General features: G+C 35.8%; 2 protein-coding genes across 2 annotated transcripts in view; both read left to right on the forward strand.

Annotated features, from left to right (window-relative positions):
- The window catches only part of LOC308259717 (uncharacterized protein), a gene marked incomplete at both ends in the record, with an annotated part of 51,779 nt that overhangs the window by 13,974 nt on the left and 11,981 nt on the right, over positions 1–25,824 (forward strand). Inside the window, 3 exons of the mRNA XM_080690937.1 lie at positions 10,931–11,837; positions 18,471–18,533; positions 19,817–20,684. Coding sequence (XP_080547063.1) covers positions 10,931–11,837; positions 18,471–18,533; positions 19,817–20,684 — 1,838 coding nt within the window. The remainder of the gene's footprint in view (positions 1–10,930; positions 11,838–18,470; positions 18,534–19,816; positions 20,685–25,824) is intronic.
- Positions 1,214–2,137, forward strand: LOC308265854 (olfactory receptor 4C46-like; the record flags this gene model as incomplete). The annotated part of the gene is made up of 1 exon (XM_080699799.1): positions 1,214–2,137. The coding sequence occupies exon 1, from the start codon at positions 1,220–1,222 to the stop codon at positions 2,135–2,137; it is 918 nt and encodes a 305-aa protein (XP_080555925.1). The 5' UTR covers positions 1,214–1,219.

Consider the following 25,824-nt stretch of genomic DNA (forward strand, 5'->3'; position numbering starts at 1 on the left):
CATGTCTCAATTTTCCTACCTATAGAACAGAAGCATTAAACTTTCTGCCACATGTGACTATTTTAAAAAGGTGATAAATAAAATATTTTGAATAAAGTGCTTTGTACAGTACTAGTACATATGAAACAGTGAAGTAATATTATTTCAGTTATTGCATATAGTAATACTGGATAACCACTGTATAGAATTTTTTAACTCACCCAAATTTTCACATACTTTTAAGGGAAGTAGACATAATTTCCTCATGTTTTAAACTTCTCAGAACTAGTAATATTTCTGAGACTATGAAAAAGAGGGAAGCAATGAAAGAGAACCATTGGGAAATTAAGAAGTACACTGAAATTTCTTTGAAATTGTCTTTTCCAGGATGAACATAATATATAATGTTACAAAAATATTAAATATAGGTAAGTAAAAATAAAGATTAAAACATCTTTTAGTTTTACCACAAGCCATATCATAATAATACTGTTTTACTGTATTTATCTTCTATATGTTCTAATGCATTATTTTATATACTTATGCCTAATTTTTCAAACAATCATAAGCTTCAACAGTGTAGAAAATGAGCATATTTTTATCAAGTAAAAAATTAAAAATGGTTCCTTAATTCTTGAAGGCAAAATTTAAGTCCTGAATGCCTTTTGAAATACACACACACACACTGAAGTTACTTTTACCTTTTGTAGTAATTTAATGTTTAGAATTTTTTCTTCTCTACATTCATGCAGTTTGTTTCGTAAGAGATCATTGCTTGGAGAGGTATTTTTGGTTGTACTATGTGAGAAAAGGTTAGTGAAGAAAATCATGGCGATTGGTGGGAGACGTGGCTGCTGTCATCTCATTTGAAAGCAGTCTAATCCAAAGGCTCCCTCTTCCCAAGATTTCAGATAATATCACTTGGTAAAATACAGAAAATAATTGGATCCTCACTCCTCCCAATTCTTAATCTCTTTGCATAAGAAACATAGTAATTTTTACTTGAAGTGATAAAAATAGGTGGATCTGTCAAATAGGCAGGTGGAACAGAAAGAATACCATCTATCTTCTCTTACAGAATATCACGAAAAAATAGTTTATATTCTTAAAATGCCTTTGGCTTACTTGAAAACTCAAAAGACGTTGCGCATCACCTTTTCTTTAAGTGTCTTGTTTTTATAGGACAAGTTAATCTACCACTTCTAAATTCAGCATCAGCACTGAAGTGAGAGAAAGCAGAATGAATGTGACCGAATTCATTCTAATGGGACTGACACAGAATCCTGAGATTCAGAAAATTCTATTTTTGGTGCTACTCCTCACCTACATTGTCACTGTTACAGGAAACCTACTCGTTGCAGTTACCATCATCTTCAGCCAGACTCTGAACTCCCCAATGTACTTTTTCCTGGCTTTCTTATCTTTCTTAGATGCATGCTATTCCTCTTCCATAATCCCCAAAATGCTAGCTGATTTGCTCTCTGAGACAAAAGCTAGCTCGTTCAATGGCTGCATGATGCAACTTTTCCTTGAACATTTCTTTGGCGCTTCAGAGATTGTCCTCCTTGTGGTCATGGCCTATGACCGCTATGTGGCCATCTGTAGACCTCTGCACTATGTGACCATGATGAACCATCGCACATGCTGCCTCTTGGTGGGGGTGTGCTGGGCAGTGGGTTTTCTCCACTCTTTTGGGCAGATTCTAGTCACTTTCTGGCTCCCGTTCTGCGGCCCCAACATCATGGATCATTTCATGTGTGACATCTTCCCCCTGATACAACTTGCCTGCACTGACAACTCCCTTCTTGGTCTCTTGGTTGCCGCCAATGGTGGAGTGATCTGTCTGATCACCTTTGTTATGTTGGTGATATCCTACGCAGTCATCCTGTACTGCTTGAGGACTCACAGCTCTGCAGGGAGGAAGAAGGCCCTCTCTACCTGTGCTTCCCACATCACAGTTGTCATCTTGTTTTTTGTGCCCTGTATTTTTATGTATCTGAGACCGGTAGCTACCTTTCCCATGGACAAAGCAATAGCAGTGTTTTATACTCTTGTCACCCCCATGTTAAACCCCATTATCTACACAGTGAGGAATGCAGAGGTAAAAAATGCCTTTTGCTTGTTATTAAACAGAAATTCAGTTTCAGACAATAAATGATCTAATATGGATATTTTATTTTAGCAGGTTCATTACCATATTATATTTTATCACAATTAATCCCTTATCCATAGGAAATAAATTCCAGGACCCCTCAGGGGATGCCTGAGACCATGGACATTACTAAACCTTGTAAGTATATTATGGTTTTCCTATTTAGACATATCTATAATAATGTTCCACTTATAAGTTGTAGAGTAAGTGATTAACAATAATAAAATAAAAATTTAATACTATATTGTAATAAAAGTTTGTACTTTGGATGTACTATTAGTAAAACAAGGGCTATTCAAACCCTTGCTGTGGTACCAGTACAGTTGATCTGATAACCTAAGCTTCAACAGTATAGAAAATGAGCAAATTTTTTATGATAATCTGGACAAAGGGATGACTCATGTCCCAGACAGATGAATGAGATGGTGTAAGATTTCTTTACTAAGAATAGCCTACAAGTTATATTTATTAATTATTAATTAATTATATTATTACTTATTTTTAATTATTTATTTTTGTAATTTGCCACTTAACATTTTCAGAACAATGTTTACCATGGTATCAATAAGCAGAGACTATATTTTAAACTCTTTCCCAGGCATATCACCTGACTCTCAAAGCACTTTAGCAAGGCAGGCATTATGGTTATTCTTAGAATATATGTGAAGAAAAACGAAGTTCAGAAATGTTAAATAAAGAGTTAAATATCAGAGACAGAGAGAGTATTCAGATCTGCATCTTCTTGATTCAAACATGGCAGATCTAGATTTCAAAGGATATTAGAAAAAAAGGCAGCGTTTAGATCACAACATCCGTTTTGCAGAAAATTGAAGAACTTTCTTTCTTAATTGTAGAGTTTCACTAGATGCCTGGATATAGAAGCATTTGATACTCAGAAATTTGTACTGCACAGTAAGCCATGTGGAATGTAATTTAGAATAAGGATATTTTCCAACAATCTCTTGTTAATGTATATCAACTTAATTGTATGTGGTTTCTCATTCTGTTGAGTAAAAGTTGTCAGTGATTATAAATACTAATTGTATGTAAATATATGTGAAATTGTTAATGCTCCCTCATGTGGTCACAAAAATTTATAGAATGAAAATTTTTTATTGTACAAAAATGGGATCAGAAAAGTTAAGTGAACAAGTCATATAACATGTACACTAGCATAGAGACTAAATATTATTATTCTACATTTTGTGATATTTTATTGTATATAATTCATTGGGACTAGCATTTGGTTATAGTTTGCTACATAAAATGTTTTTATTATATATCATAGGAAGTATCAATTTATTAGACTAAATATCATTATTGGCAATTAGATGCAGATTTCTTTCACAATCACATAGTAAGATAAATATGCAAAATCAATTTTACTATTAAAATGGTTTTAGACTCAGTTTTCCTTGAATCTGGGATCCTCTCTGAAAACTGCTTTAAGAAAAAGCTCATGATGTGCATAGAAATAGAAAAGGAAGCATTACTCCAAATTTGATTGACCAAAGAAAATATTTCCTAGCTAAACAAATTACCTTTTTGTTGTAAATAACTTTGGAATCTTTAATGCAGCCTGCTATCACAATACAAATATGTATGTCACAAATGTGTTTACAACTGCTTCTTTTGACCATGAGATCTAGCCCTCCACTTCATAGTTACCATATGATTTATTGAAGAAATCTGGGAACCCCATAATGTAAAAATACTTAGAAAATATTATTATTGTAAAAGCATGATGGAGAATAACAAGAGCAGCTTCAAGATCAGGGATGTGGGCTTATTTATCATTGTGTCAGTTTTTCACCCTATGACCTTAAGTAGCTCATCCTATCTCTATAAAAAGTTTACTTAGATCATTTAGAAGTTGCATAAATTCTGTGATTTCATCCAAGTTAATATATATATTGTCTTAAATATTGTTACATTTGCTTCTGCTTTGGTAGAAGTACAATTAGAAGGGTTATGGAAGATTATATGTAATAGGTCAGTAATTAACTTTATAGCTTTGAGAAATCATATGTAATAGATCAGTAAGTTACTTTTTCATTTTTAAAAATAATATAGGAGTATCCTCCTGGGATAAAAAGGATTTTGAGTTGGCCTAAGATAATATAAATCTTAAGTTTATTTTGTTGTCCTTAGATGTATTAATTTGCCAATTGGAGGTCACAAAACTGTCCACCCAAATACCTAGTCAACTGCCTGGCTTTTGTTATATGTTAGGTCTTGAATTTGTCAAACATATACTAAGACTTCCACTCGTTTCTTATCAATTTTTATCTAGCTCATATTTAATTTCTCATTTTTTATTTCTGATCCACACGTTCAGTTTGAAACATCTGTGTTGTTTCCCCAGTGTTTTTAAAAAACGGTCTTTATTGGTTCATTGTAGTTGTACATCATAATGAGGTTCAGAGTAATAGAAACGTGTATGCACACAGTACTTGGTATGTTTCTTTTTAGATCCTGCCCCCCTCCCTCCCCCTCCCTCTATGTGTTCTTGAGGTTAGTGTTGATAATTTAATATATGTACACACGATTACTTAAACTATTTCCTTCATCAGATCTCCTCTCCCAACCACACCCTCTTAATCCCCTTCCACTATTTTACGGAGATGTCTCATTTATCTGAAATCTTTGCTTCCAAATATACAAGGCTGGCTAATCTCACTTAGCACACAATCATCTAGTTCCATCTGTCTTTCTGCAAATGACATAATTTTGTTCTTTTTGACTGGTAAAATTCCATTGTGTAAATGCTTCAGTCTCATTACCCATTCATCTGTTGATGGATACCTATGCTGGTTACATAATTTGGCTGTTGTGAATTATGTTTCTATAAATATAGATATGCGTGTATCACTGTAATAGTCTGACCTCGATTCCTTTGGAAAAATGTCCAGGAGTGGCAGAACTGGATCATATGGCAATGCAGTTCCCAGTCTTCTGAGAACCCTCCACAGGTCTCCATAGTGGCTATATTAATTTGCAGTTCCACCAACAGTGTATTAGGATTTCTATTTCCTTACATCTTTGCCAGCATTTATTATCGACGATTGCCATTCTAACTGGAATTAGATGGAATCTCAGTGCGGTTTTGATTGTATTTCCCTAATTGCTAATAATGAACATTTTTAAATATACTTATTGGTCATTTATATTTGTTCTTTTGATAGTGTTTATTCAGTTTAATTGAATATTTTTTGACTGGCTTATTTTTTTTAGTGTTAAATATTTTAAGTTCTTCTTATCTTCTAGATATTAGTCCTCTACTATAGGAATAGCAGGCAAAGACCTTTTCCCAATCTGCAGGCTCCAACCTCAGGCTCTAGATTGTTTCCTTTGCTGTAATTTTGCCATCCACTCCTTGGACTTGTATTTTAGAAACGAACTTTCACTAATCCCCCAGGAACTCCTCTTTAAAAGTTTATTCTATGTGCAATTCTCACTGATTTGAACTTAACTCTATAGTTTTCCTTTCTTTAATTCATTATATAATTACTCTAGGCTTTGGAGAGCTCAACTAAGCAGGTGTGGGGGTTCCAGAAAACTCTTTCTACCCATCACTCTATTTTAATAGAGGCTTTAGAAACTCTGAGTGGGCCTTCATGAATGAATTTTAATCTTTTATTAGTTGGGCATGATAACATTTTAAATACAAGTTTGTTCTCCAATATGACTTTGTGCTTTCATTCCAGAGCTGAAAGATGAGTTCAAGACATTTTCACTAATGTTACACTTTAGCAAAATCCAGATGCATTATATATAGCTCTTTAGATGGTTTCAAATGCTCAGTCAACCATCTTTGTCGTCTACTATCACAAGTATCAGGACGCTACAATATTCTAGGGTCTCTTCAAACTGAGTTCAGTCAGGTGCTTTCATTTTTCTTAAAAATGGTTTTATATCATGACACACACTGCTCATAATGACTCAAGTCAATTCAGGGCTATGTCCAATGTCTTTTCCTTATTTTAGAAAACCTATTTGAACATGGTAAGTAAATATGGTTCTATGTAGAAATATTCCCAAATTTAATAGAATTCAATAGTGTGTGTGTGTGTGTGTGTGTGTGTGTGTGTGTGTGTGTGTGTGTTTATGTGTGTGTGTGTGTTAGTTTTTGGGGACTGAACCTAGGAGGACTTTACCTCTGTGATACAGCCACAGCCCTTGTTGTTTTGAAATAGTCTTGATCAGTTCCTGAGAGTCTCATTAAATTGCCGAGGCTGGTCTTGGACCTGCATTTCTTATATTTTAGCCTCCCAAATATTCAGTTTACAGACACATACCACCACACTCAGAAAATTCAATTTGCTTTAAAAATAATTTCAAGTACATCATGTGCATTATAGAATTTCTGTCTCCCCCCTCCCATCTTCTCCATTAGGTCACCTTATTTGCACATCTACAGAATCTCCCTGGGAATGGGGTGGGAACTGGAAATGGGCTAATTGAGTGATATGTGCACATATGTCTCCAACAACTTGACTCCCATTAAGATGTACGAATACAATGCACCAATAAAAATTAATTTCAAGTATCGGCATGTTTTTCTATTAGTAACTAACTCCAATACACTTCACAGTTGGTGAGAGCATAACACATTAGTTATAATAACTAAATATTAAGAACTGTGACTCAGGACTTAAGGTAATCTGTTTTTTTTCTTTGGCAGAAGATTTTCTGATCTGACTTAGCTTTACATCTTTTAAAGTAGAAACATCAATGCCATTTTCTCCCATTCCAGAAGGATATTGTTAGATTAAATTGAAATAGCTGAACAATATATTTTACAAGTCTGAATAGAATCCAGGAATGTAATTATTTTCAATACTGTGCTTGTTACTCTGGTTCTAGAATTGGCATGAGAAATGACTGCTTTGCAGAAGTACATAAACTATACCTGATATGAAGTGCTGATATTATAATGGTTCATAATTATTACTTAACATATACCTGAAAAAAACATTTAAAAAGTATGATAACAATGAAAGATGGATTGGTAAAGATACAAAACATTATGATAAATATTTAAAAATCAAAATTTTAAATATTTATCATAAAATTCAAATTCAAATTTAAAAATCAAATTACCCAACTAAATGCTTAATGTGTACAATGCCAAATTCTATAATCTATACCAATTACTAAGCTCATTTGTTGCCAAATATACAAATTCATTAGTGGTAGACTCGTTTTGTTTTGTTTTCTCTTGATATGGTTATTTCATGCAGAATTAAGTAAAAAGTTAGCAATGATAAAGTTCTCTTTTAATGCTCAGTTAAGTAAGGTGAAATAATTAGCTTGTTGGCAAGGTCTGCTAATAATAAAATACCCCTGAGATCTCATTAGCCAAAGCTTGAAAAGTTCACAGCGTTTGCCTGCAGAAAGGATATGTGGCAGGTCTTGCTAAGGCTCCAGAGGAAGGCATGATTCAAAGGTGCCATTTATAAATCAACAAAGGCTCATTGAAGATGAGCTAGCGGGCATCTTCAATCTCACAGCTTATCTCTTGGTGAGCTAACAGCTGCCCGGGGCCTGGCTATGGATCTGTGTCAGACAAGTTGATAGGTGAGATAATTTTTAAAACAGAAATCATATAATTATATATTTCAAGATTAAATGCACCTTAAAATCATAAAATAACCACTCATCCCTCACCGATTTCAGGTTTAAGTCTCTTCTTCTTCTTCAGCATGTCAAGAACACAAAAGGATTGAATCAACTATATTCCCACCAGCTAAGAAATAAGAGTATTTTGGAGTCTTTTGGAGTCTTTTCTTCTGATATATATATATATATATCTCCAAATTAGTTAGAATCATATGTATTAAAGTTACATTTCAAATTTTTTCATTTTTTCCTTTTAATATGACAACACAATAATTTTTCTATATTATTCAGATTAAATAACTTCTTTTATGAACTACATAGTGTTTTAAGAAATTCACTATAATTTATCTATTTCTCAGTTTTTCCTTTCACAGAGTTTCTAATTTACCACAGCTTTTAATAATCATGTTGAACATATTTTTACATAATTATTTTTCTCTTTTCAAAATACTTTCCCTTAGGATTTATTCCAAGAAGAGTATTGTGAAGTCAAAGAACAAAGAAAAAATGATTTTCATTTCTTTATTGTTACTTCTAAATCACTTTTATTACATGTTTTTTTTTTCCCGTTTGATACTGGAGAGTAAACTCATGTACATTCAACCTCTGAGCTACACCTCAGCCCTTTTCATTTCTGTTTTTGAAACTGGCTCTCACTAAGTTGTTGAGGGCCTTGATAAATTGCTGAGCTTAGTCTCAAACCTGTGATCCTCCTGTCTCATCCTCCGAAGTCCTAGGATTAGGGACATACACACCATGCCCAGAGACTTATTCTTATTTTATGTACATATCTTCTTTTCAGTTCTGCTTGGGAGTTGACCTCAGAATTAAGGATGTAACAGAGCTATTGCACTCTGTTTTCTTCTTTCTTTCTTTCTTTCTTTCTTTCTTTCTTTCTTTCTTTCTTTCTTTCTTTCGTTGTACTGGGGGTGGAACCCAGAGGCTTTCTACCTCTGGGCTATACTCCCAGCCCTATTTTATATTTTATTTTAAAACAGGGTCTCACTAAGTTGCTGAGAGCCTCACTAAGTAGCTGAGGCTGGCTTCGAACCTGTGGGATCCTCCTGTCTCAGCCTCCCAAGCGCAGGGATTGCGCTCCGTTTTCTCAAAGATTCCATCTTGGTTAATTAAAAATAAAGCCCTTTATTTAACTATGAAAGGAATTTTTTTTAGCAGAATACATTTTTTTATATTTGTATTTTCTCTATTCATTTCTTTGGGAAATGTATGTCCCCAAATTGGGATAATTTCTCCCCATTCTATTCATAATGCCATTTCTTTTACCCAAGAGTGATGCATGATGGTAGCTGAGGGAGAATGGGAGAAGACAGGAGGAGTGTGCTTCAGAAAGATGGAGAAGCAGGGGTGATCATTCATCTCATGGACCAATGAATTGCTGCTGGGTAGCATCGCAGTGTTAGGGGGAAAGATGACTACAGGTTTTTGACAGTGACATTTGAATAACTTGTATGAACATTAATAAGCTGGGCGTAGTGGCACATGATTGTAATTCTAGTACTTGAGAGATTGAGACAAGAAAGATCACACGTTCAAGGCCAACGTCAGCAACTTACTGAGCTCCTAATTCAAATAACTAACTAACTAACTAACTAAATAAATAAATAAATAAATAAATAGGGGTAGAGTGTAGTTCAGAGGCAGAATACCTATGGTTCAGTGCTCTACACCATAATAAAACAAAGCAAACATACATTAATATTCATAGTAATTATCTAATAAATATTGTGTGAATTAACATGTCATAAAAACTTACAGTAATTAACAATTTTAAACATTTTTGCATTTATATATTTTCTAAGTACTTTAAGTACTTCATCTTATCTAGCAGTCTATTGTTTCCTATTCTAAACACTAAATTTTCATGTTTGAAACTGTTAAAATAAGGTTTTATTGCTTGAAAAATCTTTAGGGGTGGAAAAACCCAAGAGGTGTTTTATTTTAATATATTGGAGTTATAAATATAATGAATATGATTATAATAAGTTTTATGTAGAACATAATTTTGAAGAGCAATAAACAAAATTAAAATTTTTTATTTATATTTGTCTTGTTATAATTATCATATAAGTGAAATTACCCAATGATATACTCTTTCCTATAGGCAATTAATATTTTTACTCTATAAAATAGAAACTGGAATGTATCTTTCCTTTCAGAAGTTTGTTTATTTTTTCTTATATGGTAGATATAGATAAGCAAAATAAAAAAAATGAGAGTACCTGCTTTAGTCTCTTAGTTTTCAGATTTGGGAAGCATGTTGATTCTGTGTGTGTGTGTGTGTGTGTGTGTGTGTGTGCTTTATTAAGGATTGACCCCAGAGTCATTTTACCTCTGAGCTATATCCCCAGTCTTTTGTTATTTTTTGTTCTGAAATAGAGGCTTGTTAGGTTGCAGGGAGCCTTGTTAGGTTGCTGAGGCTGTCCTTGAACGGGCAATCCTCCTATCTCAGCCTCCCCCATACTGGCATGACAGGCATGCACTATTGTGCCTACTCAGTCTGCATATTCTTGGACATGGAGATGGAGGGGATTCATGAAGCACTTATTCATACCCTCATAGGTGCCAAACTCTGAATACATTGAGGCAACACAGGGAGGAAGCCGACCTGAGCAGCATCTGTGATGTAGTAGGTGCTAGAGAGGGCACCTCTTTATTTTCCCATTCTGCCTGCTTAAAGTAGATATTCCTTGACCACATCTTTCTTTCACACTTAACGGCTGGATTCAGATGGACTCACTTTTACCTATGTGCAGTGCTTCACAGCTTAGAAAATACACCTCAGAGTTGTAACTTGCCAATCTGCAGATGCAGAGGAGGGTTCAAAGGCTGAGGGAGCTGGAATGACTAGCAGAATCCCATTGAGCTGGAAACAGAGTCTGAATGTCATGTGTTTAGCTCCTTGTGTTCTCAGTCAGTTACACATAACTGTTGCCCTATAGCTGTTTTATAGTTGACGGACAGTGCTGGTGACTGAAGACACAAAGACAATCATGGAGGAGTTGAAAAAGAATAATGAAAGAAATTACTAGAGTGAAGGGAGCCAAGAAGATGCTCTGTGATTGCAGTGACTGCCCTATCTCTATGCTGTGAAATTCGGGCTATAATCCCTTCACGACTAATTAGCTCTTTTTCTTTATCTTTTGGTAGGTAATTTAGGCCCCTGGAAAGTATTATTTCCCAAATGGATCATCTCATGCCTTCCAATAACGTGACCGAATTTATTCTCTTGGGACTCACCCAGAATCCACATCTGCAGAAAATATTCTTTGTGGTCTTTCTGTTCATTTTCCTGTTTACAGTGCTGGCCAATCTGCTTGTGGTCATCACCATCTCCCTCAGTGCCTCCCTTTCAGCACCTATGTACTTCTTTCTCACTTACTTGTCCTTCATAGATGCCTCCTACACCTGTGTCACCACCCCCAAAATGATCGTCGACCTGCTCTACCGCAGGAGAACTATCACCCTGGGAGGGTGTTTGACTCAGCTTTTTGTGGAGCACCTCCTGGGCGGCTCAGAGATCATCCTCCTCATTGTCATGGCCTATGACCGCTACGTGGCCATCTGCAAGCCGCTGCACTACACCAGCATCATGCGGCGGGGACTCTGCCACCTGCTGGTGGTGGTGGCCTGGATCGGAGGCATCTTACATGCCACAGTGCAGATTCTATTCATGATCAACCTGCCCTTCTGCGGTCCCAATGTCATTGACCACTTCATGTGTGATCTCTTCCCATTGTTGAAACTTGCCTGCAGAGACACCTACCTGCTGGGGATGGTGGTGGCAGCCAACAGCGGGGCCATGTGCTTGCTCATTCTGTCCCTGCTCCTGGTCTCATACATAGTCATCCTGAGCTCCCTGAAGTCTCACGCTTCAGAAGGGCGGCGCAAGGCACTGTCCACCTGCGGCTCCCACTTCACCGTCGTGGTTCTCTTTTTTGTGCCTTGCATATTCACCTATATGCGTCCGGTGGCCACCTATCCCGTGGACAAGTTGGTGACTGTGTTCTTTGCGATCCTCACTCCCATGTTAAACCCCGTAATTTACACGGTGAGAAACACAGAGGTAAAAAACGCTGCGAGGTGTTTGTTGAAGAGAGTGATGTAACCTGTTCAGAATGCCAAGAAAGCGAGGATGCACAGAAACACAGACGATAGGATCTGGAATAAACTGTGCAAGAGAATTTACCTAATTTACAGGTTGCGGACAAAAAACAAACAAAAAAAATCCCGAGAAACCACATTTATTGGCCACTAAAACTAACTTGTGGCTGAATCTTTTGCTAGTTGCTTTTGATGGTCTCTGTGTGTGTGTGTGTGTGTGTGTGTGTGTGTGTGTGTGTGTGTTGCTTGAAATTAAACCCAAGGGCATTCTGCTTCTGAGCAATACCCCGCTCCCCCCAACTGTATTTAATTTTTTATTTTGAAACAAGGCCTTTGCTGAGGCTAGCCTCAAACCTGAAACCCTGGCACTATGAATATACAGAAATAAAATCAGAGACATCCACAAAAGGAAGAAGAAAACAACTCCTAACCTAAGAAAGAAACTATGCCTAACCAATCTCATTTGGATATTACTCTTAAGTTTTTCTTATTTCCTTAAATATCCTCATGACTCATGTTTTTTTTTTCTTGAGTCAAAGAGATTTGTTTTTTCCTCTTATCAATATTCAAGCAGCAATTTTCAGCCAGAAGGGTAAATTCCTTTATTTAACCTCATCACAAGGGGATATGATAACCTGGGCATGGTGACACAAATTTGTAATCCCAGTCAAGTTTGTAATCCTGGTATTTGAGAGGCTTAGACTGGAGGATCTCAGGTTCAATGCCAGCCTCAGAAACTTAGTGAGACCTTGTTTATAAATAAAAATAAAAAGGGATGAAGGTGTAGCTTAGAGATAGAATGCTCCTGGGTTCCATCCCCAATACCCACCACATACACACAAACACAAAAGACATTTGATAAATTTCCAAAACAATTGCCTCATATGTGTGATGCACATATTTAGATTTATACTTATAGGATATTTTGTTATTTATCATAAACACTCACTTCAGTTACTTGATTTAATCCATGTACTTAACTGGATCAACTGCCCCCAAATGACAAACAGTTTGAAGCTAAGAGATGCTGGCAATATGCTTAGCTCAGGTAAGACATCTAAGATTTTCAGCTACAAAATTCCATTCCAGGTCTTCCAATTCTCCAACCTACTTTTTTCAAATAAAACACCATTGTCTGTCATATGTTTGTGTCCATAGCTGATGAATTTAGATGTAATCTTTATGATTCACTCTTTCCTTGATTAATGATAATACTAAGTTCATTGTAGCCATTTCTCACATGCAGCAATACATTGCAGTAGCAGTGCTCCTCTGTGCAAGTGAGAAATTACTACATAGCATGCAATGAGTCAAAGCTTTACTAAAAAATTATGCTCTAACTCATGATTCTTCTCCGAAATGTCCTATTTCTTAAACTTTGTACGCATCTGGAGATATTTCCTCCATAATTTGGCCATTCAGTAATGCCAGATCATGGAACACCTGTTTTTGGGGTGTGTGTGTGTGTGTGTGTGTGTGTGTGTGTGTGTGTGTCTGTGTGTCCGTGTGTGTGTATGTGGTTATATATCCTAGCTTATGCCCGAGTTTCTTTTTTTCTAGCTGTGGGAAATGACATAGTCAGCATTTGGACTACTAAAAATAATCTCTTGCATTATGGTGAGAATTAAACATCTCCAAAGCTTTGAACAAAATGATTTGTGATTTGGTTTGTCTTATGATTATCAGATATGATATAAGCATCAAGAAAATAAAATCATCAGGCAAATGCCCTTTCTACTCTATGATGAAAGGGAGGATTTGAAGAGAAAAAGTTAGGCCAGTGTTGTCGTAGGGGCAACACCAACTGTTCAGTGGAGGGGCAAGAAGATTTGTGAGATAAATTTCAAATTGGCCACAGCAATTGGTTTTATTGGTTTGTAAATCATTTTAAGAAAGGCTAAGATGTTCCTTTGTACTGATCATTAATAATCTCTCATGACTATGACCATCTGATTACTTCCAGTGCTTAAGATAATAGAAAAGGAAATATGTGTTTTCTTCTAAAATTCATAATTTTACTTAATGTATAAATATACTTGGTTTAATCTGGACATTTAATTCAATGAGAATGTTAGATATCATTTAAGTGTGGGGAGTAAGCAAAATATTGTTAAGACCAACAATGAGGCATATATATTGTTAGGTTATCTACATATTTTAACTTTCTTAATAAAGCCCCAAGTATTGTTTATAACTCTGTACTATATTATAGAAAAAGAAAATGAGACTCAATGAGGTTAAGCAACATGTGAAGTTTTTTAACTTTTACCTCCTCTATTCTTCCTACTTCACAACTTCCCTTGATAGCATAATGAAAAACATCAAACACAGAACTGGTCAAGGCCAAATTAGGAAAATTCTTTTGAGGCTTCTTCCATTATTATGTTTTGGGAGGATATTTTCTTTTCTACAGCTCTTACTTGACTACTGTTCAGGATACTCATACTTTCTTTGTAAACATTTTTAAAATACTTTTATTGGAGCTTTGTAATTACACATTTTAGTGAGCTTCAAAGTCATACGCACAATACTTGGTGTGACTCCCTTCAAGTCCCACCCCTTTACCCACCCCCTCCTCACACATAACAGTGAGATTGGTAATGATACCCAAGTCTTTGGAACAGCATTATTTAAGATGTTCTTTCACCTCATATTTCTTTTTCCCCTATGCATGTCCCTCCCCCTAACTCCTTGGACTATTAAGCTGGTAGTTATCCTCAATTATCTAAAGTATCTTTGATTTCCTATTTTCTCTCTAACTTCCACATATGAATTTCTCTGTATCAGTGAAAGACCATATGATGACCTCATTCCCACACGTTTGTATAAACATCATAAAAGTGGGATACAATGGGCCCCCAAATTAATAATTAACAGCAGAATTGATGCATGAATGGAAAAGACACTTAGAGAAAAAGTAAGCCATCTAATGGGAGAGTTAACTTTTTATTTATTATTTATTTATTTATTTATTTATTTATTTATTTATTTATTTATTTTTGGTGGTACTGGGGTTCCTGGAAGCCCTTCTACCTCCGGGCTACACTCCCAGACCTATTTTTACATTTTTATTTGGAAACAGGGTCTCCTAAGCCAGCGCGCAGCTGGCTTCGAACCTGCGTGATCCTCCTGTCTCCGCCTCCCAAGCGCGGGGATTACAAGCGTGCGCCACCACGCCCGGCCGAGTTAACTTGATTGAGAATCTTTCTGGACTTAGGGTAGGACCTTGAAGAGCTACATATTGATTCTATAAGTATTTCTCATTATTATCCTATAGTATTAATATATATCACTTGAAAAGTGGCTCTATGAAGAGTTCAGCTTAGAAATTTTGATTAAAATATTATTTTACTTAACCCCAAATACTGTTTAGTGTCTATGGTATGTTAGACAATTCTATGGGCAGGATATACAATGTGGAACAATACAAACAGGTATCTTGCTTACATGGGGCTTAAATTCCAATTGGGAATAGATGAATAATAAATAAGTGAGCATGCAAAGAAACAGTACAATTTTATTAGCACAATAATAAAACAAAAATAATAAAAAAGTTGAAGAAAATAATTTTAAGAGGGTGATACAGAAGATTGGGTATAGGACAATGTAGTTTTTGAAGCATAATTAGAATTTCATTTAGACCCCAGTTTAAATAATCACATCTCACTTTTTAAAAAATGTCACTTAAGCCGTGTGTGGTGGCGCACGCTTGTAATCCCTGCGCTTGGGAGGCGGAGACAGGAGGATCATGCAGGTTCAAAGCCAGCCACACTGACTTGAGAGATCCTGTTTCCAAATTTAAAAAACATATGAAAATAGGTCTGGGAGTGTAGCCCAGAGGTAGAAGGGTTTCCAGGAACCCCAGTACCACCAAAAAAAAAAAAGTCACCTAATGCATGTATTTATGGATGTACACTGTAGACATGATATCTATCCTAAGTATTTAAAAATACCATCTTGGGAAATTAAAAAAATTCTTACTGATTTTTTTTATTTAAAGCATGGAAATAAATGACATAAACAGGTATATAGTATACATGTGACATTAAAATGTTAGAGGCTGGGTAAATAGGGGAACAGAATATATAAAATTCTCCCCAGGGAGGGTGATAATAATATCAACAATATAATTTTGTAGGACACTCCTCTAAGCCAAGTCACTTTGGAGGGTTAGTAAAGATAATCCAAGTGCAGAGGTTTACCTGTCACCTATGGGGATCAGAGTTGATGAAAATGAGTCATTTTCTTCTCAGAAGACTCCTTGGGTTATATATTCAGATATGTTGTTAAAGCATTTCTAATCTATGGAGTGCATGGAGAATGAAGGATGTCTATTATTTTTACCGTCCAAGTTAGAAAAAAATAATTTACGCTATCACTCCAAATATTTCTAAATAAAACACATTATTTAAGGATACTATTTCAGTCTGAGATATCTTTGAGAATACTATTTCAGTCTGAGATATCTTTTTGCTTTTTAAAAAAATTTAGAAGTGTATAGTTCTATTGGTGTATTGTAATCATACATTATGTTGAGGTTCAAAGTCATACAAATAAACAGTCATATAAGTCTATCACAGTTATCAATGTGACAAAATTTTAGATGAAGACAGTACCAAGCTGGTTGATAGAGCTATTTGGTCCTGATACTTACTAGGTAGCTAAGGTATAAGTAGTATTCCCTTTTCTTTATTTTTATTATGAACCATAGTGTGGCCATTCTGTTTCCAAATAACAAAGTTTATTTGTGGAGCAACTGAAAACTATGATCTGCTTTTTTTTTTTTTTTATGCTTGTGGATAATCAGCTTGGCCTGGCTCCAATGAATCTCTGCTCCTGGGGAAAAAAAACCCATCACTGCAGGGGAAGATGGGAATTTACTGGTGCAATGATTACCTCTGCAGGTAGTAGAGACACAGGCACAAAGGGACAAAATTAGAATGATACAAGCATATATATTTTTAGATTCTGTGCCAATTGAAAATTGCACTTTGTCCTCTTTTACCCCAGCTCTACTACCCAAAGGACAACATCTTATTAATGGTATTTCTTCTAAAATGTGGATTAGAACCTATTTAAATATTAAGATCAAAATATAACCAAATTGTAGGCATAACACCATGTATCATTTTGTAAGTGGCAATTTTTCCTATTTAGAAATAATTTAAGTTTCTCTGCCAACCAAAAGGGTTGCTTCCTATTTAAGCCCTTAGACATTTAGAGCCTATGTTCTTTCTTAATCTTTCTTTAAAATCATTAGGAACTCCATTCCTACCAAAATATCACCACTTAAATGATTGGATAGCTTATTTCCTGTGCAAGTCCTGACTCATTTTGGAATTCTAATATGTTATGATTTCCAGTTTTCCTGTAGGAAAAAAGTTAATCTGCGTTCATCCTGGATGTGGCTAGAACTTTGGTCACCCCACTAAGATCCTAGAGAATTCCTTGGCAAGATCTTTGTCTTCTACTTCCTGAGGTAATCAGTAGCTGGCTTTTGGAGGTCACTTAGATGACATCAGACTGAGCTTTGAAGGTGGTCTTAAATTTTTTTTCTTGAGTATTAAACATGTTCCTATTAATTTGAGATAGTGTTTTGAAGTTGTTGAAATAATCGAATCACCCCAAACATACACAATTATACTTTATTTTATTTCTTGGCAATACTACAGACAGAACCCAGGGACACTCTACCACTGAGCTGTACCCTCAGCCCATTTTAATTTTTAATTTTAAAACAGGGTCTCACTAATTTGCCAAAACTGGCCACAAGCCTTGATCCTTCTATGAGCCTTCTGTCCCAGCTTTCCAAATACTGGTATTAGAGGTGTGTACCACCACTTCAGGCTTACAATTATATTTTAAATATAACAGCAATTTACATATTTATTATTTATTTATTGAAACTGGGGAATGAACTCAGAGAGTTCTACCACTGAGCTAAATCCTTAGTCCCTTTTATTTTTTATTTTTTAATTTTGAAACAGGGTCTCACCAAATTTCCCAGGCAGGCTACAAACCTGTAATGCTCCTTTCTTAGCCTCCCAAGTACCATTCTGAATTGTTTGTTTTATTTGCATGCACAAATTTTGGTCTCAGGATGAAAAGCCTTGAGGTATCAACTCTTTACAGCTTGATCTACTTTAATATCTTTGGGAAAGTTGTTAAATATTAGTATTACCAGGAGGATCTGATGGCAGTTCAACACTGAATGAGTCCACGGTATGGTTCAGCTCTTGAGTTTGGTTAAAGTATGTCTAAGAATGCCCTCCCTCATAGAGTTTGGGTAAGGAATCAAAAGAGAAAAATCTTGACACAGTGTTCTTAATAATACTTTGATACATACTGACTTTAATTAATAATGCACTGTTTTATTTCTGCAGGATTTGAAGGTCTTATAACTGGTAAGTATTCTCAATGGGACTGTGAACTAGGGCCTTTTCCCACGCTAAAGAGGCTTAGGTGTGTGTTCTGGCAGCAAGAGATAGGGTTGGCTGCTTTGGAAAGGAGACATACAGAAAGAGGAGTGTGACTTTGGAGGAGGGCCTTTAGAAATTTTAGCTTACTCTCTTACACTTTTATTGGTGATTTGTAGTTTTACATCATAGCAATGTTCAATATGATACAAGAGTACGTAGGTTTTGAATGTCAAGCTAAGGTGAGATGTGTACTGATAGTCAAAAGAGAATTGTGATAAATTCACAGGTTTTAAGGTAGAAGTGAGATTATTTTCTATTATTATGTAGAGCATACTGTTTTAAAACACTTTAGGTCTTTGCTTGCTTAAAGGTAATCTTACTTGGAAGTACAAAGATTTAATGCCTATAAGCTATAAGTTGGTGTGTTTAAAAGGAGTCCTGAAGTCAGTTCCTTTGCACTGCTAAAATTCCACTAATCTCTAACAACCATGTCAACATCCAAGAAATGAGCAGTGTAGCCACATTTATTAGAAGTTAGAGAGACAAGGAATGAAAAATTATTATCCTTATTTCAAAAAAAGGAGGGCTTTCTCCACTTCATTAGGGCTATTCAAAATTTTAGAAGTTCCTAGAATGGAGATGGAAGAGGTTGGGGTTATTCTGTATTGTGCGTTTATAAGGAATATCCTTGAAGTTATATGTGGAGAAAGAAATGTCCTCTAATGTATTCTAATCAAATATCACATCACTTTTTCTTAAGCTTCCCTAGTAAAAACAAGCTTGTTGCCTACTGAAGCAACTCTTTTTATCAAATCATTTGGCTCTATCAGCAATAACATTTAGGTAGCTGAGAACCCTGATTACTTCTTTAGAAGTATAGTGTAATGGTTATGAACTGTGCTTCAGCATGAGACTGTCTGGACACATAGATACCACTCATCTGCTCAATGCTCCTAAAAATTTTTCCCATCCTCGAGATGAGATATAGGATCACACTCATTTCATGTGATATGAAAAATGAATGTAATAATGCCTGTTACAAACCTAGTATCTCCCTGTTACATAGTGGGTGTCAAATAAAGGAGTTTTTAATATTAATATTTTTATTATTCTTTGGAACCTTTGTATCATTTGGGAGCACCTTTCAGCAAGTACAAGTAGAATCCAGGCAGTGAATTATGATGGATGAGTGGTAACGGATTCACATTAGCCTTTCATAATACCATATTTACATTACCCTTAGAGGTTTACACTGATTAGTACTCTTGTGTAGAAATGATGTCAGCCACATTGTAGGTCTGAGTTTCTTGGAGTAGAGAGAGACTTAAGGTAAACTGTCCCTGAGTTCAATCCTTAGTAACATACTACTACTACTACTACTACTACTACTACTATTACTACTACTACTAATCACCATCATCATCATCCTTTTGCAGATCTTTTTTGCAGAGCTTTTATTGGCTCTCATTAAATGGAGAATCCAAACAATGTGACTGAATTCATTCTTTTGGGCATTACACAGAATGTAGTACTGAGGAAAATGTTATCTGCTTTGTTTCTAATCATGTATGTGGTCACAGTATTGGGAAACCTACTCATCATGGTAACGATAACTTCCAGTCAGAGTCTGAAGACTCCCATGTACTTTTTCCTTGCTTTCTTGTCCCTCATGGACATCGCCTACTCATCTGTCATTGTCCCCAAGTTGATCATGGACTCCCTCTCTGAGAGCACTACCATCTCCCTTGAAGGCTGCCTGACCCAGCTCTTTGCAGGGCATTTCTTCGGTGGTGTGGGCATCATCCTGCTCATCGTGATGGCCTGGGACCGCTATGTGGCCATCTGTAAGCCCCTGCACTACATGACCCTCATGAGCCCTCGAGTGTGCTGCCTGCTGGTGGGAGGGGCGTGGGTGGGAGGATCCCTGCACGCAACCATACAGCTCCTCTTCATGTATCAGATACCTTTCTGTGGCCCCAACGTCATCGATCACTTTATGTGTGATCTGTTTCCATTGTTAAAACTGGCCTGCATGGATACCCACACCCTGGGCCTCTTAGTCATCCTCAACAGCGGGGTGATGTGCATGACCATCTTCCTCCTGCTCATCGCCTCCTACGTTGTCATCCTCTGCTCCCTGAGGTCTTGCAGCTTGGAAGGGAGGCGCAAAGCCCTCTCCACCTGTGGCTCCCACCTCACAGTGGTCATGTTGTTCTTTGTGCCCTGCATCTTTCTGTACATGAGGCCTGTGGTCACTTACCCCATTGATAAGGCCATGGCTGTGTCCTTTACCGTTGTTGAGCCAATGTTAAATCCTTTGATCTACACCTTGAGGAATGCAGAGGTGAAGAATACCATGGGCAAACTGTGGATGAGCCGAGGAACCCGGGGTAGTTATTAACTTGCATGCCCAGGAGCAAATCTTTTGTACCAAGTCAGTGGAGTCTAACCCTCTCCATGAACTCTGTCCATTGGGCACTTGACAGCCAGAGGAATAAGGATTGAACTCAGGGACATTCTACCTCTGAACTACAATGCCATCTCTATTTTATTTTCTGTTTTGAAACAGGGCTTTGTTTACGTTGCTGAGGATTTCAATAAGTTGCTGAGACTGGCCTCAAATCTGAGATCTTCTTACCTCAGCCTACCAAGAAGTAGGATTAGAGGCCTGTACACTTTAATTGGCCCGAAGGCATCTTTTAAATTTAAGAAGCAAGTCAAACTGCTCCAGCATCTTCTCTAATTAGATTACTCTTTTTGTCTTTGTCACACTAGTACAGTTTCTACTGTATCCCCTTTCTCAGAAGGCTCTAGGTACACTGTTTTTTTTTTTTTTTGTTACTTAAACTTTATTTTGAACACCCCAAGCCTTTACTAGCTTAGAGTTTTTTCTTCTTTTTTTCTCTTTAGGATTTCTCTTCCTTTTCTCGTCTCACTACTGGAATGACTTCCCCAGAGTTTTTGCTTTGCTGGTTCCCTCCCTTTTTTTCTTTTTCTTTTCCCATTTCTAGATGAATCCCCACTTGAAAATAAAGGGAAGTATTTCTTTCTCTGGTCATTCCCTTGAGTTATTCTCTACTACTACTACATCCAGGTTATTTTATCAATATTTATGATCACAAATTGTACTTCAAAATACTCCTTAACTTTTGCATTCTCCCCGTAACTCACTTGTAATTCTTGTCACAATGGGGACTGTTTCTTTATATTTTAAACCCCATTGTTAGAACATAATTAATCACCTGGTATCTGCTTAATAAGTATTATTAAATGAATAATAATGGATGAATAAGTCTGAAAGAAACTTAAGGGTTTAAAATATTTGAATGAATTGATATTATTAATAATATAATTAATACAATATATAATAAATATAATTAACAATATGAACTAATACATAATATTCTGATATATAATCAACTATGTCACTAATAATGAATAAATCTGAAAGAAAACAGGGATTTAAAAATATTTGCAAATAAGCAGAAAGAGAGCAATTGGGAGGATAAATACATTAAGCATGTTAGGAGTGAGATTTCCCCTAGTTTTCATTCCTTTTTAAAACAACCTCAGTTTATTAGTGTGCTATTTAATGTAGAAGCCACCTCTATACTGAAATTCTCAACTACCTTTTGTGATTTTTTTGTGTGGGTGGTAATGGGATGGAATCCAAGGGAATTGTACCTTTGAACTACACCTCCAGCCTTAGTGTTTTGTCTTTATAGATTTTTTGAGACAGGGTCTCACTGAGCTGTGAAGGGTCTCGCCAAGTACCTGAGGCTGTCCGCCAACTGCACTTCTCAGCTCTCCACCTCCCAAATGCTGGAATTACAAGTGTGCACCTCCATGCCAGGACTCTTGTGATTTTTTTAAGAGAAGAAAATACATGCCACTTGGTGAGTCAAGGTATTTTAGACTCAAGTATTTATATTTGAAGTTATATATTCTGTATGGGATTAGAACAATTGGATAGACCAATTTTGTTAAATATGGGAGAATTGTTTTGATATTACTTTTGAGATTTGTGATTCAAATCTCCAGAGTTCTGATGTAAAAAATAGAAAAAGAAACTAAAGGTGAGCCGGGCGTGGTGGCGCACGCTTGTAATCCCGGCGCTTGGGGGGCAGAGACAGGAGGATCGCGCAGGTTCGAAGCCAGCCGCGCGCTGGTTTAGGAGACCCTGTTTCCAAACAAAAATGTAAAAGTAGGTCTGGGAGTGTAGCCCTGAGGTAGAAGGGCTTCCATGAACCCCAGTACCACCAAAAAAAAAAAAAAAAGAAACTAAAGGTGTTTTAAACTACCTTCCTTAATGAGGTCATGGAAGCTCAAGGTCTTAACATGATTATCTTGTATTCTTATTAAAATGAATGTGCATGATTTATGTGATGACAATAATTAGAGGGTTAGTTTTAGTATTAATACAAAACAACATTTGAATATATATCTATCTCTAATAATCTACAACTATATTTTATAACTTCAAGGTTCATTCATTCAATAAAATATTTTTTCTGATTTTGTGTAAAGTTTGTGATATACTAGAAACTGGATTTATAGTAACAAATAAGAAAACTTGCTTTTTTTGTCTTGAAGCTTATATTTTAGTGCAGAAGGAAACTTATAAAAAAAAACAAAAATAAAAAACACAGAAATAATTGACGATTAGAAAATTTCAGCGGAACAGTGCCTAGATTATTGGTTAACTCTAGTTAGGTGGACAGGTGGGGGTGGTTCTTAGAGGGATTTCTCAATTGAAATATGAGTTATGAGCTAGACCACCCTCTAACATATCAGTTGAAAGAGCACTGTAGTAAAAAAATGTGTGGAGTGAAAAGGTAAAACTTTTATAATTATCAAGTTTTGACAGCCATAATTTGGCTACCCAATTCTCTCTCAGAACTTCTTTCCTAGAATGGATCCCTTGATGACTTCTCTGGTGATGCTGATACCTTTCTGGTCCTTTATTGGTGAGGCGTGCTCTTGCTGTAAAAGTTTTACATAGGCTATTTTGTCTGTCTTAAATACTTAATTTATTGAATTAAAAGACATAATCCTAAGAGATAAGATAAAACAAGACCTGATTATATATATGGTTTTCAAGAAAAACACCTCAAAGGCAAACACATCCACAGACTGCAAGTCAAAGGATGGAAAATGATATTCTATGCAGATTGAGATAAAAAGAGAGCAGGAGTAGCTACTTTCATATCTCACGAAACTGACTTTAAACTATACTCCAAAGCCATAGTAATAAAAATAGCATGGTACTGGCACAAAAACAAATACTTAGACCAATGGAGCAGAATAGAAGACTCAGAAACAAATCCACACACTTACAGCCAATTTATTTTTGGGATGGCTTCAAATTTAAAGGCTTCTTCACAGCAAAGGAAACAATTCACATAGTGAAGAGACATCAAAAGAATATGGAAAATCTTCACCAGCAAATCTTCTAAAAGAGAAAAAGAGAACTTAATGTCCAGGATGCATAAAGAACTAAGCACACAAGCAAAAAATAAACAAACAAAAAACAAACAAAGAAAAAAACCAATCCAACCTTAAACACACAAGAAAGGTAATCAATTAATGGCCAAACGAATTAAACTAACAGTCCTCAAAAGAATGAGTAAAAGTGGCCGACAATTATATAAAAAAGTTCAACATCTTTAACCATCAGGAAAATGCAAATCAAAATAAATACAGAAAGACTATCTCAATCCAGTTAGAATTGGCAACCATTAAAAATAAGAATAACAATAAATGCCGGCAATGATAAGGAAAAGGGTATTTGTATACACTTTTGGAGGGGATGTAAATTAGCATAGTCTTTATGGAAATCAGTATGGAGTTTCTTTAAATGCTAAAAATAGATCCACCATATAACTGAGCTATGCTATTTCTAAGTATCCAAAATACTGAAAGTCAGCATGTTTTAAAAATACAGGCATATCCATGTTTATTGTGGTATATTTTGAAATATACAAGCTATGAAATCAATCTAGGTGTCCATTAAGAGATGTATAAATAAAGAATACATATTCTTATATATATTTATATATTTTAGTGGAGTTTTATTCATAAAGAATGAAATGAAATTACATAATTTGCAGGAAATCAAAGCTGAAGACAATAGTTTTAATTAAGTCAGACTAAAAATATCTCGTATTCTCTCATATGTGGAAGTTAAATGGAAAAAAACAAAAGCATTATAAGGAAATATTATAAAATTATAATGGACACTAGTAGTGTAGAGAAAGGTGTAAGAAGAAGGGAGGAATGGAAGGTGCGAGGGTTATTTGGAAGTGAATTTGGACAAGTAATACTTCTATGTATGCACACAAATGTGCCACAATGAACTTTTTATTCTGGATAATAATTTATTATTAAAATATATAATGTAACTTGATATAAAAATAAAAATAAAAGTATTTTTGCAATACTGGGGATTGAACCCAGGGTCTTTCTACCTCCAAGCTATACCCCCAGCCCTATTTTTTATTCCTTATTTTTGAAACAGGGTTTCACTAAGTTGTGAAGGGCCTCATTAAGTAGCTGAGGTTGGCTATGAACCTGAGATCCTCCTGTTTCAGCCTCCCAAGTACTGGGATTACGGTGTGGGCCACCATGCCTGGCGAAGTATCTTTGAGAGAGTCATTGGAAGCTAATAAACATGTGCAGCATTATGAGCAGTTAATTAAAATAGAGTGAAGTATGTGGTACTAAGGAATCATTTCATCATGAACAGGCTCTGCAGAGAGCAAGAAGAGATGATTACTGGATCTGAGAGAGAAAAAGTGAGAGAGAAGTTGGACAATAGGAGGAATCTTCATGTGTTCTGATGTTCAATGAACAAGTACATAAATAGCTCCTCTATGTTAATAATTCTAAGTCTCCATCAACAAATCACTACATGTAACATTGCTAAGAAATTCTGTAGCATAATCTCCAGACTCTTTATTTTTAATGTTAAGCTGATTGCAGAGTAGGCTTCCCATAAAACATAATCGGCTAGATCTGCACATCCTATGATTGACCCTAATTTTCAGATAATATTTTTCTGTGAATTGATAAAAACTTTCCCTCCCTCTGTAATGATGAATAATTTTCACATAAATTGATAAGAATGCTAAAATTTACATGGATATATGGTGTGTGTGTGTGTGTGTGTGTGTGTGTGTGTGTGTGTGTGTGATTTTACCCAGGAGTATTCTATCTCTGAGCTATAGCCCCAGAATTTTTTATTTTATTTATTTAGTTTCTTTTTTTTTTTTAACAGGGTCTCACTAGGTTGCTGACAGTTGCTAAGGGTGGCCTTGAACCTGTAATCCTCCTGTCTCAGGTTCCCAAGTACTGGGATTACAATTGTGGACCACCATGCCTGACTTTTCCTGGGTTTGTAAAGCAGGGTTGGTAATAAAAACAATGTGAATATAAAGGTGGAGAACTAAATATATTAAGTATTGGGCATATATTAAGTCTCTGATTTGTGAATTTTTTGCCATAGTTTGAGTAAAGACAAAAATTTCCCTG

Source organism: Muscardinus avellanarius (genome assembly GCF_963383645.1).
Source record: "Muscardinus avellanarius genome assembly, chromosome: 1".
Taxonomy (NCBI): domain Eukaryota; kingdom Metazoa; phylum Chordata; class Mammalia; order Rodentia; family Gliridae; genus Muscardinus; species Muscardinus avellanarius.